Source organism: Tympanuchus pallidicinctus, unplaced genomic scaffold, assembly GCF_026119805.1.
Source record: "Tympanuchus pallidicinctus isolate F22 unplaced genomic scaffold, pur_lepc_1.0 scaffold6, whole genome shotgun sequence".
NCBI classification, from domain to species: domain Eukaryota; kingdom Metazoa; phylum Chordata; class Aves; order Galliformes; family Phasianidae; genus Tympanuchus; species Tympanuchus pallidicinctus.
The window spans coordinates 19,750,614-19,768,071 of NW_026294780.1; the positions used below are offsets into that span (position 1 = coordinate 19,750,614).

At 36.5% G+C, this 17,458-nt stretch overlaps 1 protein-coding gene across 2 annotated transcripts in view; it reads left to right on the forward strand.

Annotated features, from left to right (window-relative positions):
- NALCN (sodium leak channel, non-selective) overlaps positions 1-17,458 on the forward strand; it is a 212,393-nt gene that overhangs the window by 16,705 nt on the left and 178,230 nt on the right. For both annotated transcript variants that reach the window (XM_052705813.1, XM_052705814.1), the window contains exons 4-6: positions 12,061-12,144; positions 13,769-13,908; positions 14,586-14,714. In XM_052705813.1, coding sequence (XP_052561773.1) covers positions 12,061-12,144; positions 13,769-13,908; positions 14,586-14,714 — 353 coding nt within the window. The remainder of the gene's footprint in view (positions 1-12,060; positions 12,145-13,768; positions 13,909-14,585; positions 14,715-17,458) is intronic.

Genomic DNA, 17,458 nt, shown 5'->3' on the forward strand with positions numbered 1-17,458 from the left:
ATAATGTGAAATAGCTCAGAAAAAATAGTGTGCACACAGTATTAAACATATTTGAAATAGATTTGAAATTGAAGAATAACTTTCAAGAATACTATCTGATCTCCAACTGACATTAAAAGTTAGGTATTTATCACTGTCAAGTAAATTATTAAGTAGGTATAAAAGAAAATGTGGTACATAAATTAGTGGTTTATCTGGATTACTCATGCCAATATTTCTGTAGGAATAGCATTTGAAGCATGCTAGCAGGTGGCTACTTAACTGCAGTATGTCTTAAAAAGGCCTAATATTTCAGAAATTAAAAATTGTTATCTGATGTGGTATGTGGGAAAAGACTAGGAATTTAACAAAACCAGCTTACTGTGAATTTTAGTAATAGGATGTTTTGATTGAGGGAATTCACGTTTCTATTTTAATCACTGGTTTCAGCAGAATACAAACAGTAGGTATCACTATCACGAATGTAAAAAGTCTCCCAGTCCTTACACGATGTTCAATCTCATCATTCATTCAGTTCACTGAAGAATTCTGACGTGTTTCAAGAGGTTACTTAATTTCATTATATTTTTGATCCTCTCACAAAGAAGATGGAAATACATTAACTTAGGTCATCTTTCACAGCTATACTTAGATACATCTGCTCAGCAGATACGGGCTAAATCACAGTCCCCTGAAACAAAAATCCTGTGGTACTAAGCTGGCTGCATGGTGCTATGTAATATCAAAGATTTAGCAGAAGTCAGGGATATCTTTTATGACAGTACAGCAGGCAGTGATGGCTTTGTTATCAACCAGCCTCTAGAAGAATTCATTTTCTGTCAGGAAAGGCAGGGAGACTAACTTCTGATGGAAAGACTAAGCTTTTCTTTTCAACAGTGTGATACAAAATTAAGTCATACTTTCTAATAATCTGTCTTCTGAAAATCATATGAGCAAAGTGAGGATACCTTACTTTAAAGACATTGTTTTATAAGTTTTTACTTTCAGACTTTGTATTAGGAGAAACAGTCCAAGTAAACTACTTGCATTAGACACAATTGCCCTGGTAGCATTTAAAATAACCAATGAGAAAAATGTGCCAAAGTCCAAGGAGCTGCAGAAACTATGACTAGATTGCAAAAGAATTCACATCTATGTCTCAGCTGAAAATTCTGTCTCTAAAGAAGAAGAGATGAATGAAATTGGTTTCACCCTGTAAACATTCTGATTGCAACTTCTAATCACGGTCACGATGGTATTACACCTAGATCATGTGAAATGGAGGCATGGTTCATCTTATTGCTCTGATACCGAAGCAACTCTCTCAAATAAAAGGTGTGAGTATTCCCTCCTCTGTCTGTTAGAAAAAGTCTAGTTGACCCTTATTTTGGTATTATTATGGCAAAAATTAGAAATGTCTTTTATGGGATTTAATAGAAATGTTTTTCTTTCCATACGTCAGCTAACAAAGGAAATTACAGGAAGCCAGAGGTAATAGCCTTGACATTTCTACTGTTGTTAAATCAGCTATATTCACAGCAAACTTTTGTACAAACTAAAGGAGTTGTGACTGGAAGTGTTGGACTTTCTTCAGTAGCACAAATTGTTATTCAGTGACTTCAGTATTCCTCCAAGTCTGAAGTCATACAGGAGCTGAAATAAAGCTTAATCTGTCCCCCAGCCCCCATAACAGACAGACAAGGAGCTGTTTCTATTAAATACTGCTGGCCTGGTTCCTTCGTTACCTGAAATCAATGGCTTTCAGCATGTCAGGTGTTACTGGGCAGTGTTAGTGCTATACAGGCAACCCATTATCATCACCGTTTTTCTGACAGGTGCTTTGGTTGCTGTAGCTGCTATCTGTGTGCTCTGGGTGAGAAAGGTGAGGACAGAGCTGGCTGAAGGCTTGTCTGAGCAGCATGAACTTGCTGCTATGCTCAGTTCTCCGCAGCTAAATGGGGCTGTGCTCCTACAATACAGGCAGCTGGAGGTGGAGCAGGAACTTCTGCCTTGTGATGACTACTCTGGTTGCAATCATTTAATTAGTCTCTGCCATGCTTTCTAGTTGCATATTGCCTCCTTTTTTTTTCAGTCATTTTTTGCTTGCATTAAATATGTTTTTGCTTCTTAGTTTTAGGATTTAAAATAGAAACAGTTTTAGTAGAACTCATCAGAACTAACTTGTGGGTCTGTAGTTATCTGTAATTAGCTGTTTACATTGTGTCTAATAGAGGCTCTTCCAAAAGTTAGTTCAGCTGGCCTGTTTGTTGATCATAAGGGAAGCTTCAAGTAATGAGTCTGGGCGATATCACTTAATCTTTAGGCATCTTGCAATGAGTGGTTAAACTAATTCATTAGAGTTTTTGGTTTTTTTAATTGATCATAGAAAATATACCCGTAGCTGGTTGCCAGCTTAGTTTTTAACTGTGGCATTAGCTCAGTTGTGCTTAAATGATTTTGTTCCATAATAATCCTCATCTAGAAGTTCATCTTGACTCATAGATTAACAAATTGTTGTTTAACTTACTGCAAATATCTTTTTTTTTTAGCCTTCTTTTTAGTATTTTTAACATTAAGCATTCTACCTTCAGCTAATGAGAGTGGAGAAATTACAAAATCAGTCTAGTCCTTCTGATGAGTCATTGGTGATACAAATTTATTTTCAGTGAAACCCTGTCAGATCATTCAGTAGCTTTCAGCAACTTGATCAGGTCAGTTTGTCCTGTGCTACACTCTGAACACAGAAGATGGAAATTCCAAAATGCCTGCACTCTCTGGCTTTAGATAAGTTGGTTACTCTGCGGCATGAAATTAATTAAGGATTGGGAAGTTGTTTTCGAAGGTCAGGTAGGAGAACAGAATATGTGGCTCCTGTTCTCCCATGTCAGTGTGCACAGATGGCTTGTGGTGCCTGGTGGTCCGTACTCAGCTGGGTGTGCAAGCTGGGTGTGCAAGTCACAGACAGGATTGAGATCCTCAACATGGAAGGCAGGAAAGTAGCCAGCAGAATCAGTGGTGGGTATGAGACAATTTTAAGATTCTGTGATTGAAGATTGTGTAATGCTGTGGAGGGAAAAAAAATAGAGACTATTACTTGCCACTGGTTACAAAAAAGTTCATGAAGAAAACATGAAGCAAAGTTCCATTAACTTTAATTTTGAGTTTTGATTATGCCTACGGATTATGAAGTGAAAATTGTTTGTCCTTACAATAAATTATTTTACATATCGATATGAAGGATTAGAATTCTGTCCTTTGTATAAGGCTACTAGAATTCTAAATGTTTAGTGCAGGTCTCGTGATACTCTACGCTGGGAGAATGTATTTTACAGCAAATTGTCTTAAAACTTAAATACTGGAATATCCAGTTAAACATCTGTGGCAGCTATGATCAATAGGCTTCAAATTTCATAACAGTATTGATATTCATTACTAGAATAAGCCTTTCAGTCCTATGTTTGTTGCAGTTCTGCTAAGCACATATCCATTGCAAGGACATTGCTTTCCAGCCTATTGGGATCCTGTTGCTAGCCGAATGCTCTGATGCTGTTTTCAATCACAGGAAATTTAAAAAATTAAAACTGATTATCAGGAGAAAAAACACATAGGAAATTGCCCACAGCATGCTGTTAGTTCATTGTTACTGCCTGGGGGCAGGGTAGAGCCTGCTGCACTAAAATACACACACCTGTCTCTATGGTTACTTGCTCCTGGTTTTGATGGAGTTTTTATTGCAGGGAAGTAATGACTCATATTACACAGTGGGGCTTTTTGCACAATTTGTACTTTTGATTACAAGAAAATAAAAAGCATTTAAAATTACTTACTAAGCTTACATAGGCAGTATTTCAAAAATAAAAATAATTTCTCTAACCAGTCAGTGGGTCATAGAAGTTTTTTGTTGAAAATTATTTTGGGGGCATGGATAAGCATGTCCAGTGTATTTAGTGAATCATTAGAGATCATTATCTAACCTTGAAGCTGATAAGAAAAAATATAAAATATTTCTTTCATAATGTATTTTTAAAATACTTTTTTAATATATAGCCTGATGAGATGAATGAAATTTTTCAGTGATGTTACATAAATAAGAGGCCTTACCTATATAAAAAGATCATCAAGAAGAAAAATTATAATGGCATCCAAATCTCTCTGCAAGTGAATAAAAACATTTTTGAAAGCTATATTTTCATGAAAAAAACACAAAAATTACATGGGTTTTTTAAGGTAGTAACCTCAAGGAAAATATGTTTTGTGTATTGTGTTCACCATCACTAATGAGAGTTTTTAAAATATTGCTTTCTTTTGGCTGCACTATTTCCATAAGCTTTTCCTGGTCTTTGTAGAATAAAATGGCTTCATCAGCTTTTAGTAATGCTAATTAACAAATGATAAAATCCTCCTTCTGATAAAGGCCTCTTCCTTATGTACTCCATCTTTCATCACTGTGGCTGTTTTCTGTTGAAGGAGAGCTGCAAGTGATGGTTGTAGATGTGAGTTTGCCTATCAAATCTCCCAGTTCAAATCTCTCAGCTGTATCTGATATTTCCAGGTTTGAGCTCTCAGCTTGAAACATCTGGATCCAAAGCAACCCATTGTATCTGGAGACCTGACAGTTTGGGGATGGCAGATTCCTGCCCAAACAGCATGTTGTCTTCTCAAGGCATCAGAGTGCCACCAAAAAAAAAAGCAAACATTCATGCACATGGAACTGGTTAACGAACTGGAGTCTACCCACAGGAATGGTGTCTTGAGGAGGTTATGCTAGCAGCACAGTATTGATGATGATTCTGGGTTGGAAGACATCCATAGAGATTGTAGTAATCTGTTGAAAACAGGGCTTTCAATTTATTCCATTCTGCTATGAAGCTGTCTTGAGTATTTCCAAGAAGGGAGATATTACAAACCCAGGCAATATAACTGGGCATCCTTTCCATTGTTTAGCTTTTCTCACAGTAAAGATTTTTTTTTCTTGTGTACATCCTGGAAACAGTGCAGTTTCAGGTAGCATATTAATCCTGCTCCTGATTAGCCATTTTAAAAGTTGATGAACCATTAAGATATCCAAGGGAGTTGTGTCAGCTAGGAAGACAATCCTTATGGCACTGAATACAGTTGGCTAATGAGCAGATGGAGGGGGAAATGAAATTCAGGCTGTCTGTGTGGTAACCCATGAAATCTCTCTGCAGGATGTGTTGTTGGCACCCATCTGCTGCGGAGTGGTGTCTGTAGAAACCAGCTGTGTTACACACTGGTGGAACTTCCCACCCACACAGGTTCTGCAGGCATACCAGGTGCTGACAGGGAAATGCGAGTCCCCTGTTAACTACAGGAGAAGGCCATGCCTGGCAGCTCTCCACATTGAACTCTCCGCATTATTTATGCTTCAGCTGAATCAAGATGCTGTATGCTGATGTTGCGGGTAAAAGAGGGGTGTTGAGGCATTCTGTTCTGTTTGTCTGTGAAAACAGTCATTCTTTTTGATGCTTTTGTACTTGAGGGGAGGAATGTTATGTTTTCATGCCTGTTAAACTTCAACAGTTCTGTTTTAAAATAAGTTTTTTAACTCATTTTGTGTTAGAGGATTTCTGGCAAGTCAAATGGACTTCGCTTGACTGTTTGAAAGTCTTGACTCTTAGTTCATTGAAGGGAATTCTTAAATTCCCTAAAACTATTCCCTTTTGTGGATTGCATAGGTCTTTCTCTGAACTGCCCAATTAAAATTCTATTTCTGATCTAGTTTTTTTTGTTTTCTGGGTAATTTTTGCTACTAGTTGCTACTAGTGGTAGCAACTGAGATGATGAGTAATATAGATCAGAAGCTTCTGATTATAATATCGAAAGTCAAATACTAAATTTGATTAGCTTCGTTACATAAGTTGACAAAAATCAAGCATGTCTTTGGTCTGCACCTGAGATTGTCTTTTTATGAATGAAATATTCATGATAATTCCTAAAGTAAACTGAAAATTTCAGCAAATTCACTTTTTTTTCTTAATTTTATAATATGATAGAGTAATGGTGCTGTCGTCATTATTGCTGTTTTGTAATGGTGGATTACATTTGTGTATGTTGTCTGTTTGTAGCATGCATAGAATAACCCTCTAATTTAAACAAAAGCTATGTTTTGTTTTCTCATATTATGATTAGAGTAGCTTTGTTTTGTTTGCTGTAATATCGAGTGATTTTTTCCAAGGCTTCTCTAGTACAGAATACAAGATTAATGTAAATACTGCATTGTGTGTTATGACAAAGATAAATTAAACAATTTGTAACATGTTCCTTGGAAGCATTTGATGATGGAGCAGTTCAGTGCAGAACACAATTAGATACAAATTGAACTTGTGTAACTTGGTACAGTAATATTATACAACTATAACCATTCAGAGTTATGTTTCACAATTGTAATTCCACTGGCTCTTCCAGATGAACCGCTGTTATGTGAATGGATTTTAGAATGGATTTGAAAGAAATTCTAGCGCTCTGAATGAAGATTTTGAAGAAAAAAAGACACACAGAAATGACAAGTGTTGGCTCTGATCTTTTATTATTTCTTCTTTTCTCATGTACAGTATATATTTTATTTCATTTTGAATAGATGCTGTCACATCCGCAGAGGATTAAATTTGAAGTTGCCACCCATTATAGAAAGAGAGAAACCAACTAATGTTTGATACATGAATCAGATAGATAATTTTATCTGGGGACAGGACAGGAGAATTCAGAATAGAGTTCTTTGTTATGTGTGAGGACAGTTTTGGGAGTGTTCGAAAGTTTGGGTGCTAGGTTGGGTTTGTCCACGTCATTCTTCTACTAAATAAACACATGAACTGCAGGTTTTTAAGGAAATGGGAGAAGTCAGGAGATTAGCCAGAAACATATGGGGTGTATGTGTAAGTGGGGTGGGAGTCAGATACCTTGTTTGTGTGTGTGTATTTTTATCTGCGTTTGCAGGAGAGAGAGAGTTTGTATGAGATTCTCCTTGAGATCTGTTTTTTCCTCTTTTCAATTCCCACTCCTTTCCCTAAAGTGTCTGATAAGGCCTTGGGGTGGAAGGGTGATCCTTCTGTTCTCAACTCAGTTGTGCTCTCTGTCTTAGCTTGTGCTTTTTGCATTATAGTGACAACAATGAAGGGGGAAAATGGCCCTTCTAAATTATCATTTCCCTCCATTCCTTCTTTTCCTTCTATTTACTCCTCTGTATTTATGCTGCTCCTAAAATGCCAGTAAATGTCAGTTTCCACCTGTTAATGCTTATTTGTAGTGCTACATGGAATAGCCCACATGAAGATATGAAAAATTTGCTCTGAGGTGTTGATGTGCTTAATTTATCACCACAACAGTCAGGATCCAGCAACCACAGCAGAGCAAGCTAGCTGTTTTTTTTCCAGGCTTGCCTAGGCATAGTATTTGTGCCATCTTTCAGCTATCCTTTTTGAGGCTGGGTGAATTAGATCCACCTAACGACAGACCCAAGACTGCAGATCTGCTTTCTGGAACAGATGATGATAAATCTGATTACCATCAGAGCAAATGTCACATCACCTTTTCTATTTCACTTCCCCACAGAGGTACCTGGAAGAAGTGGGAGGAAAGAATTCAGAGAACAGGTTGTAGTAAAAAATGAGAGAGAAAAAGAAATTCCCAGAGGCACAGGGAGGTAGAAGAAGCTTTTCACTTGCAGTGATTTGTTGCTTATCCTGCAGCGTTCCTGAGAAGCAAGGCAGAAATGACCTAGGTTGCAGACTGCACTATCATCCAGCTAAGCTGTGTGCTTTACCACTGAGTTACTGGAATTGCTTAACAAAATTAGCAGACAGAATCAATCTTTTAGCATACTGCCTTAATGCAATTCAGATGTTGATTTCATTTTGTCTTCAGCAAGGTTGATATCGAAATAAACTTGAATTAAAAGCCAGTAGTCTAACCAGCCTTCCCTTCTGGTAGACACTAGACTCCTCTCATGGCATGACTTCCTCAAGTGAGATATGGCTTCAGGCTGTGGTTCCATCTGTATTTTATACTGGCTCACATTTCTGATGAATTAGGTCTTTTTTGTGAGTGTAACTGCTCCTGAGGGCACATAATAATGTCAATTGCTGTTTTATCTGTAATGTACTGGCTGTGACTGAAAAAGTGTTATCATTCTGCATCTCAGTACTGTCATAGGGGTGTCAGTATACAAAGAAAATTAAAAATGAAGAAATGAGTAACGTTGTACTCTGTTATTGTACTGGTGATGGTATTAGAGAAAAAAGGGTGAGATAAGGAGAGTACAGGGAAGATATTTTGTTTTGAGCTTGTTTTCAAATATGCAAAGGAACAATAAGATCTTATGCTGAATTTGAGGTATTCTTTCTTAGTTACAGCTGTATTGCCATGGCAGGATTAACATGTTCTTTCAGGGCAGAGAATATTGCAATTAAGACTGTTATTGCTGTTCTTTTGGAATATCAAATTCCAGATTAATTCAGAGGAGCATCTCTAAGAGCGAAGCGGCCCTCTGATCCATTCCACATGGACTGTTTACCAAGAATGCCATTTCCTTTGTTTTGTACTAGTCTGGCAGTGGTGCTGGCCTGGAATAAATAAGTGCCGAGGGAGAAGATTAAAGGTCTATTAGGAGAAACTGTTTGGAGAGACCAGGAATGATGCTTGCAAAATAGCGAATAGAGAGCTAATAAAGAAAAGATTGATCCATTTAGCTAAGCTATATTGCAACTTTGACCTTCACATTTTTCATGTTTTGGTTTTTTGTTTTTTGTTTGTTTTTTTTTTTTTAAAGACTAGCATTAACTGCACTGTCAGAAGAAAAGAATTTTGTTGTCTATATAAACCGTATTTCTGCTGGAGAAACTTCCTTTATTTGCTGTGTACATTAAAGAATTCAATGTCCACTGCAGACAATAGAGAGACAGCAACTTTAATAACTTTATGAGTTTTTGATTGAGCTTCAGTGTGAGGTTTTAGTCTACAGTACTAATCCTTCATCTTTTGTAAATGTTTAGACCACATTTCAAAAACTTATGAACCAGAATGTTAATGATATAGAACAGTGCATTCACAGTAAAATGCTAAACAACTTCATTAATAATTCTCAATTTCCAACAGACATGATGAAAAAAAGATGAGGTGTTAACAATTTACTGTGCTTTAACTGCTTTAGGTAAAGAAGTAACTGTATTTAACCACATGCACTTGTATTCCTTTCCATGTGTGAGAACAGAATGCTGTTCACTAAATGAGCATTTGAACCCAGAGCTTTGTTAAAAGTTGGGATAGAGTGAATGAAACTCACTGCTCAGTGCTATCAATATGTGAATATTAGTGTGTGTTAAATCCGAATTAGATTTTTTGTGGAAAGTAAGTAGCACTAGAAGTCAGTATCCAGGTTCATATTAAAAAGAATATTCTGTTTTTCATATTAAACCGGACGTGATTCTGTCTTACAAATTCCTTCAACCCCCATACACTGTATATACACTTTTAAAGACTCTCCACCATGCCCACTGCCAGCCATCGACATGTGTGAAAACAATTTAGCCAAGATGTGCAAAGCAGACAGGTCCAGCAACTCCCCAGAATGAGTGGTCTCTGTGAATGTAATCCAGGTGCCCAGTGAACCCCTCCCCTTACTGGAAGGATGTGCTGATGTGGAGAAGCAGTGTGAGTGAGAAAGCTGAAAGGGGTCATGACATCCTATTCTGTAAGGAAAAGGATCAGAGCTGATGCAATCATGCCATGTGTATTGTGGAGAGTAAAAGCAATTTCTAAAAAAAGATTTAGCTTTTTGTGAGTACTTGTGGGATAATTCAGAGGAAAGTGAATACAGGAACTCCTGCACAAGCTCATGCTCAAATCTGTATAGCACGACTCAGGGAAAACTTCTTGCTTAGAGAAACGGTGCTGAGGAGATGAAAGGTGAGTTTTTCAGCTAGAGAAAGACCAATCATCATCATTGTTCATAGGTACAATTGAAGGCTGCCTGTTGAAATGCCCCTGGAGATTTGTTTAGTGAGTGGGAACAGGGATAAGTGGTGTCTGCTTCATAATTACTGAGCATAACAGCTGAAACAACTGTCCTGCCTTGAATGAAGATTTTCTTAGCTCAGACTTTACTATGGAACCAAGTCTACTTTCTTCAGAAGGGACAGGTTAAAATTATGATGCAGAGGTTCTTATTTGGTTCTTGATTTGGAAATCTCCTGATTTGCAGTCCTTGTTCAGGAGCAGTTCAGGTTGGATATCAGGAAAAGGCTCTTCATCAGAGAGTGATCAGGCCCTGGAACAGGCTCCCCTGGGTAGTGGTCATGACACTGAGCTTGCTGAGTCCAGTGAGCCTTGGAGACATACAGTCTGATAATTGGGTGGTCCTATGTGGAGCAAGGAGTTGTACTCAATGATCTGTATGGGTCCCTTCCAACCTGGGATGTTATATGTTCCCATGATACTATGATTCTCATAGTTAGTAGCTTGAGGACTTAAAGATGATTATGAGTTAGAAAATATCCTGACTGAAAAAGAGTGTTAAGGTTCTCTGCCCTTTATTTTTAATTTGAAAATCACTTAATGCATTACCCTCATATTCTTCTTTTGTTTGCTTCTGCCCTAAATAATTTGTGCAACTGAAATAAAACTTCAAAAAGCCCACAAATATTGTATCTCTATTTACACAATATATCTTGCTGTCACCTACTGCAAGGAATGATAAATCATTTCTAGGATAGTGTATGACATTGAAAATATTATATTAAAACAAAACTACTTGTCTGTGCTTTTTGAATTGATGAAAATGCTGAGTCATTTAAAAACAAGTACTGAAATAGCTATCACTGGGACAGGAAACAATGCATATCAAGCCAGGAATCACATTTCTGTCAAAATTCAGTCCAGTAGTGTCTTCAAGATTTCTGAGAACTGACAATTATTTTCATTCATATCTGTGACAAGTGGATGAATAACACTGTAACTGAAAGAACACTTAAACAGAAAAAAAGGAACCAGAGGATGGATAAGGCAGAGGAGGGTACACTCAATCTGTTGTGAGAAAGTTCATTTGGAAAGGGATAATTTTTATGTACCCTACCAATATCTCTGCACACATTTTTGTTCCAAGATAGCATAAAACTGGGTTATCCACATTTCTTAGGTCTAGTTTTTTCTGGTCTTTATTTTGGCATGCTGCATCTATCTACATGCATTTGATCTTCAACTTCTTCTGTGTTCCATGAGCTACCACAGAATTCTGTAACCTTCAGATGTAATCTCCTTAATGATTTGTTTTGTGGTTGTTTTTTTTTCCCCCGTACAATGGTTGAAATAAAGTATGAGTCATTAGCAGTGTTCTGTTGTATTATGTTGTGGAGGGTGTGTATTTCATGTCTTTGGGAATGGCATGGAATGTGGGGATACCTAACTGTGCAAACTGGAGCATTAATGGCGTGCAATATGGAAGGAACTGAGTTTTACTGCAGCACTCTCTGTGCTGCCTTTTAGGAGTGCTCTCTGGATTAGACCATTGCCAAACCCAAGCTAAAGTATTATTTTAGAGAGCTAGTTGAAAAAAGTCTAAAACAGAGCCTGTGAACAGATAGGAAAGCATACGCGTGACCAAGGATACAGTGCTCAGTTTTCTTTCCTAAATCTCTTTTAATCAGTATTGCAGAAGCATACTCTGAATACCTTGTGCTAAACAATCAGTGGAAGTGCCAGTAATATAGGAGTTAGAAGTTTCACCATACAGAGTATTATCAAAGCTTAAAAAAGAGCTGTGAGTTTGAGGTGATAAGGAGTTGCTCAGGAAATGTCTGAAACAACTGGAAAGCCTAGGTTGTGTCAAGATGCAAGTATCATACTATGGTCAGAACAGTGTTCATTTTTGTGTGTATGCTTTTTTCAATTACATCAAGGTATAAATAACAGGCCTCTTAAGAAGTTCTTTTTGACTCAAGCTGAGGAGAAGTGCTGTACAAGAAAGAAACTACCGGAGACAGCTTCTTTTTTCCAACTACATTTGTTTAGGATATTACTAAATTCTGACAACCAAACAACAACCTCTTAGCTTTTCTTTCTGTCTTGTAGGGGGATAGCTCCTATGTAAAGGATCGTTGGTGTGTGTTTGACGGATTCATGGTCTTTTGTCTTTGGGTGTCCCTGGTTTTACAGGTAAGTATTCCACTTACTTTTTCAATAAATTGTTCCTTAATCATGAAAAATACATGACATGAACAAGTAATTATGAGTTCTGGAAGTATAATTCTACATGGATCAAGCTGTTTTTTAATAATATGCCAAATTCATTAGCACTTTGATTACACTTTGCGGCATATCCTATGGTAGAAAATTTAGTTTATCTGTTAGTATTTATCCTGTTTATTTTTTTGTCATCTAGAAGTTAGACATTAATCTGAAGCTTGTAACTGTAAACTGTCTGCATAGTGAAAAGGAGAGAGTGGCAACTACAGAGACCCATTTGTCCCTTACTCTTTTTGACAGTTGTGCTGATCTCCTTCCATTGTGCTTAGAAAGATACAGTGGTGGCTAGCTTAGGCAACAAAAGGGAGACTGATTTGCATGGTAAACATTTACCATGATCTTGGCAAACTGATAGGGTAAGTGGAGGGGTTTCATGTAACATGGGCCACATGTAACAAAACCTTTTACAGAATGGAAGAAAAAGCCCAGTGGAAAAAAATTAGTAGTAAAAACAACTGGATAAAATGTGAGAAATTTTCATAAGGTAATGAACCTGGACATATTGCAAAAAAGTCATAAACTGCTAAGGTACAGCTGAAATTGTGTCCCAGTTGGTAGACCTTAACCTTAGCCATTTTTTGGAGTAAGAACAAATCAAAGACTGTGAGGCTGGGCCTGTAATGATACAAGGACTGTTAGAAGTTCCATTGCAATTGACATTCTGCAAAATGTATCCACTTTTGAAAAGTTAAAGATAGACACTGCCATTTTCTGCTTCATATACACAGAAGGCATTGGTATACTATGGACACAGATAGAATGAAAATTGGTCATTACAGATACACAACAGAGATAGCTCAGCCTATGCATTGTCAGGTTCTGCCTCCATTTTCTTAATACTTTTAGCAAATATTAAATTAAGCAGTAACTCTTAGAGTGAGAAATGAAGGTAAAGACAAGACATTTTTACTGATTCATTACTCTAAAGGAGATGCTCCTTCTGGAGGCACTCCTAACTTGTCAAAATGTTGAGGAAATGGTTCCCTGTCTTGAAGCTTGACTGAGATATCTGTGTCCTAACTAGAATATATGCAGTTCATGCTTCTGGAGTTAAAAGAAGAATTTGTAAGCATACTGGAATATGTAAGGCAATCTGGATGAATCTACTTTTATATAATAGTAAAAGCCTTAGTGGTGTGCATCGTTAACAGATAACTAACCTTCATACTGGAAAGTGTAAATCATTCACTTCTAACAAAGGGGAGATAGGACTAGCACACATGCATGTAACTAACACAAACTTATATGCTGTTCTTGAGTTCTTTGTGAAAGAAGCATTATGAACGTAGGCAGAGTATATTGAGTGTATTTTCGAATTTTCATTCTTGTAACTCAGAAATGGGTTAAAGATTTTACTAATATGTTTCTTTTCAAAAACATGTTTAAAATAAACCATAAAATGAATCAACAGAAGACTGAACATGAAAATTAAAATAAAAATCATGTATGGTTTTCAGTTCTAAACATTTACATAGATACCAAGAAGAACAGGACAGGTTTATCAAGGCAAAATATATATTATTTTTTTTTGTAGGTGTTTGAAATTGCTGAAATAGTTGATCAGATGTCACCTTGGGGCATGTTGCGGATTCCACGACCACTCATCATGATTCGAGCATTCCGGATATATTTTCGTTTTGAGCTACCAAGAACTAGGATAACAAATATCTTAAAGTAAGTAAGGTGGTTATCTAAAGAAAAACAAACTTAGAAGACTGAATATGCAGCTGAGAGAATGATGCTTAATGTATATAGTCTTCCTGAGTTTTATTTCTGGCCAAAAAAAAAGGAATTACCAAGTTTTCTATAAAATAATAATACCAGATATTTAGATAAATCATAATGCATTTTGCTAATAATTTTAGCTAGTGATTTTCAACCACTGGAACAAATTTTCTTTGATTAATATGACAGCACAGTAATAAGGTTGTAATGTTATTTGTGCAAGAGTTTCGGTATACATATACAGAAACATGCAAGCATGCACACAAATATATTCTATACAATTTGTAATGGTGAAAGTCATAGTAATGTGAAAGGGTTCTCTTATTTATTGGATATAAGCTTTTCTTCATCATCTCATCTGTGTAATTAATTAGATACCATTTTACAAAAGCTAATTTCCACATTTTATTTACTTTTATTCTCCCTTCTGCATATTGTTTTAAGTTAGAGGTTTAGAAAAATTGTGGCTCAATTTTCTAGCTCTGGCACATAGCAAGAGATCAGTTTTTCAGGGCAAATTTTCTGTGAGATGAAATGCCGCTCTCTGTGTGAGCATATTTCCTAATCTATAGTTTTTCAGAGCACGTTGCCTGTGCATTCATTCTGCTGTTCCTTTCTTTTGCCAGGCGTTCTGGAGAGCAAATCTGGAGCGTTTCAATTTTCCTTCTCTTCTTTCTTCTCCTGTATGGAATCCTGGGCGTGCAGATGTTTGGAACTTTTACATACCATTGTGTGACCGATGACACACAGCCAGGGTGAGTTGACCTGGGCAGGTGTAATGTGGGACTGTTCATCAGTGAATATATATTATTTCAGTTAGCATAAATGGATGTAAAATGGTATTAAAATAAATTCCCCAAGATAAATTTGGGATACAAAAATGTTATGAATTACAAGAAAAATGCAAAGTTTAAAGATTACAAATTAAGGCATTGAGTGGCAGGCTGTTTGCTAGTGGGTGTGTGGGGATGAGTGTGGCTAGAGTGTGAGAGAGAACAGATCAGGGGAGGCTCTAGGATGAGCACTGCTGCCTGTGGCTGAGTCAAATCACTGATGTTTTTCATCAGCTCTCGCTGTTCTCCTATCCTTTCCCAGAATGTGTATGAGTCAAGACCTAAAGTAGCGAGCAAAACTATCCACAGAATCTCACCCTCTTTATAGAATGGCATGTCACTGAGACCTGATAGTTAGGTGTAAAGCTGGAAAGCCTTTCTACACACCCTTTGGATTATACAATTATTATACTCTTCTCGTGGTCAAGTATACATCACATTTTTGATTCAGTACATACTTAAGATTAATTTGAAGCACAGTGTAGCCTTTTCTTGTTGGGATAACCCATAACATTACACTTCTACAAGTGTATCTTGGATATATGCTTGGCCACCATTTTGGGTTTCTATTGAATCTATATTTTTGTTGGTGGTGGTGGTTCTTCTGTTTCTTTGGATAGGGAAATGTTAGCTCTGGAGTTGAAGCTTTGCTTTGGTCAAAATAGAATCTTTTTATTTCTGTATTGAATTTGTCAAAACATAAATAGAATAGACACTATAAGAAAAGCAAAGCACTGCTTAATTTGCTAATGTGATGAATAAAAAGTCAAACTACTGCAAAATGGCATGTTAAAGATTTTTCTAAAATAGGGCCTATAAGCTATGAAATATAAAATGAGATTATTAAAAGCAGCAGATCAAAAAAGGTTACAGAATTACTTCAGAATATTAGACATTGCATGGTGTTTTGTTAAATGAAAGAGGTGATTGAATTTTGGATATTTTCTTATTTATTTAATCAATATTATAGTATGTGGCTGTTCTTCACCTAGGTAGTGAATGAGAGATTTTATTCTAGCTTTATAGCACAGATTTTTTATTTTCCCACAGACAAGGAGGAAAAAAAATCTTTGTAAAAAATTTATTTTCAATATTGCAATCTATGTTTTGCCTATGTAGTTTAGGAAAGCAGGAAATGGGATAGGTATCACAGGGAAGATTGGGCATTATGTAATTACTTATATCAGTGGCTGTAGTCTCTCCTGGAATTCAGCTGAAAAAGATACAGTGGGACATTACAAGGTGTGTTTTCAATCTAGATTAATGAATACATAATTTTAAGGTTGCCTATAAAAAAAATCTCCAATTCCCTTTGTGTGTAGTGGGGTGCCCTCTAAATGCTGCATTATTGAAAAAAAAAAAAAAAGTAGGAAAGTTTTTATGGTTCAATTTTAGGTTGTTGAAAAGCTGAATTACGGGTAAAGGCTAAAAGGGTCAAATATCCAGTACATAAAATAAAAAGAAAAAACTTGTCTTATGTATGTTTAACTTGGAAAAGTCAAGTATACAGACTTAAGGAAATTTGAGACTTGGGGCTGAATATCAGTCCTTAATCAGTATCATCAAGCCTATATTTTTTTAGCTGTTCAATCCAATTTAATTTTTGAATATCTGAGACAGTAATCTTCTGAAAGTCTTCTCCCTTATGCAAACCTGACTTGTAACTTTAAATGAGGTTGTGTGTGAGGACTACACTTATGTTGCAAACCTCTTTTTCCTTACAAGTGCTGCCTCATTTACTTTGACAAATGAAGGTGCCCACACAATAAAAAATAGATGTATTTTTTCCTCTTTGTCCTCTGAGCTTGTGCCTTACTTGTGATATACTCCTCATTCTTTCCCTGAAAATACTGATTTCTTTTTCTTATAATGTTCATCATTATACCTTGAGAACACTTACATATATCTGACTGTTTTTTCATTTCTGAGGAATGCAGAGCAGCACCACTGGGTGAAATTATTCCGTCCTCTCCTTGCATAGGTCATGGCTGACCCTACCAGAGCTGCCTGCAGTGTTTGTAATAACTAACTTGGTTTGGGAAAATAGAAATAAAGAATCAAGTAACAGTCATACTTCCAAAGAGGACAAGTTGGAGGCAGACACTTGTCCAGATTGTAGTTAAGAAAGAAGGCAGCATGCACCTTGAATCAAGGAGAGTTTGCTAGCTGTGATGTAGTAGAGTATGTAAGCCTAGACAAATCTGGCATCTGTTTCTCTACTTTATAATCAGGTTTCAACATACTTTCCAAACTGGAGTCTGTCTGTCTCTTTGTATCTCTACCTGAGGTAGTTCTGTTCCAGGCCATGCAGAGTGGCTAATGTTGACTGACTGAACTTGGCATTAAATAACTTAAGAGTCTAAAGTGCATCTTGTAATGAGCCACTGCTGTAATACTCAGTATTCTGAAAACCAGATCCAAGACTTCTAAGACAGTCTTAGCAAATGAAAAGCACACAGTTAGTGGCCACCTTTGAGTACTTTAATTTGGGGTGATTTACTTTTTACTAAGTAGAATTCTATGACAAAAAGCAAGGACAAAATCTTATTATGGAGATCAAGACTAAACTATTTCAGAAATTACTTTTAGTAACTCTACTGCCTTCTGAATTATTATTATAAATGAGGTAAGTGTCTTATGAAAATGACATCTTAAAACCTTGATAT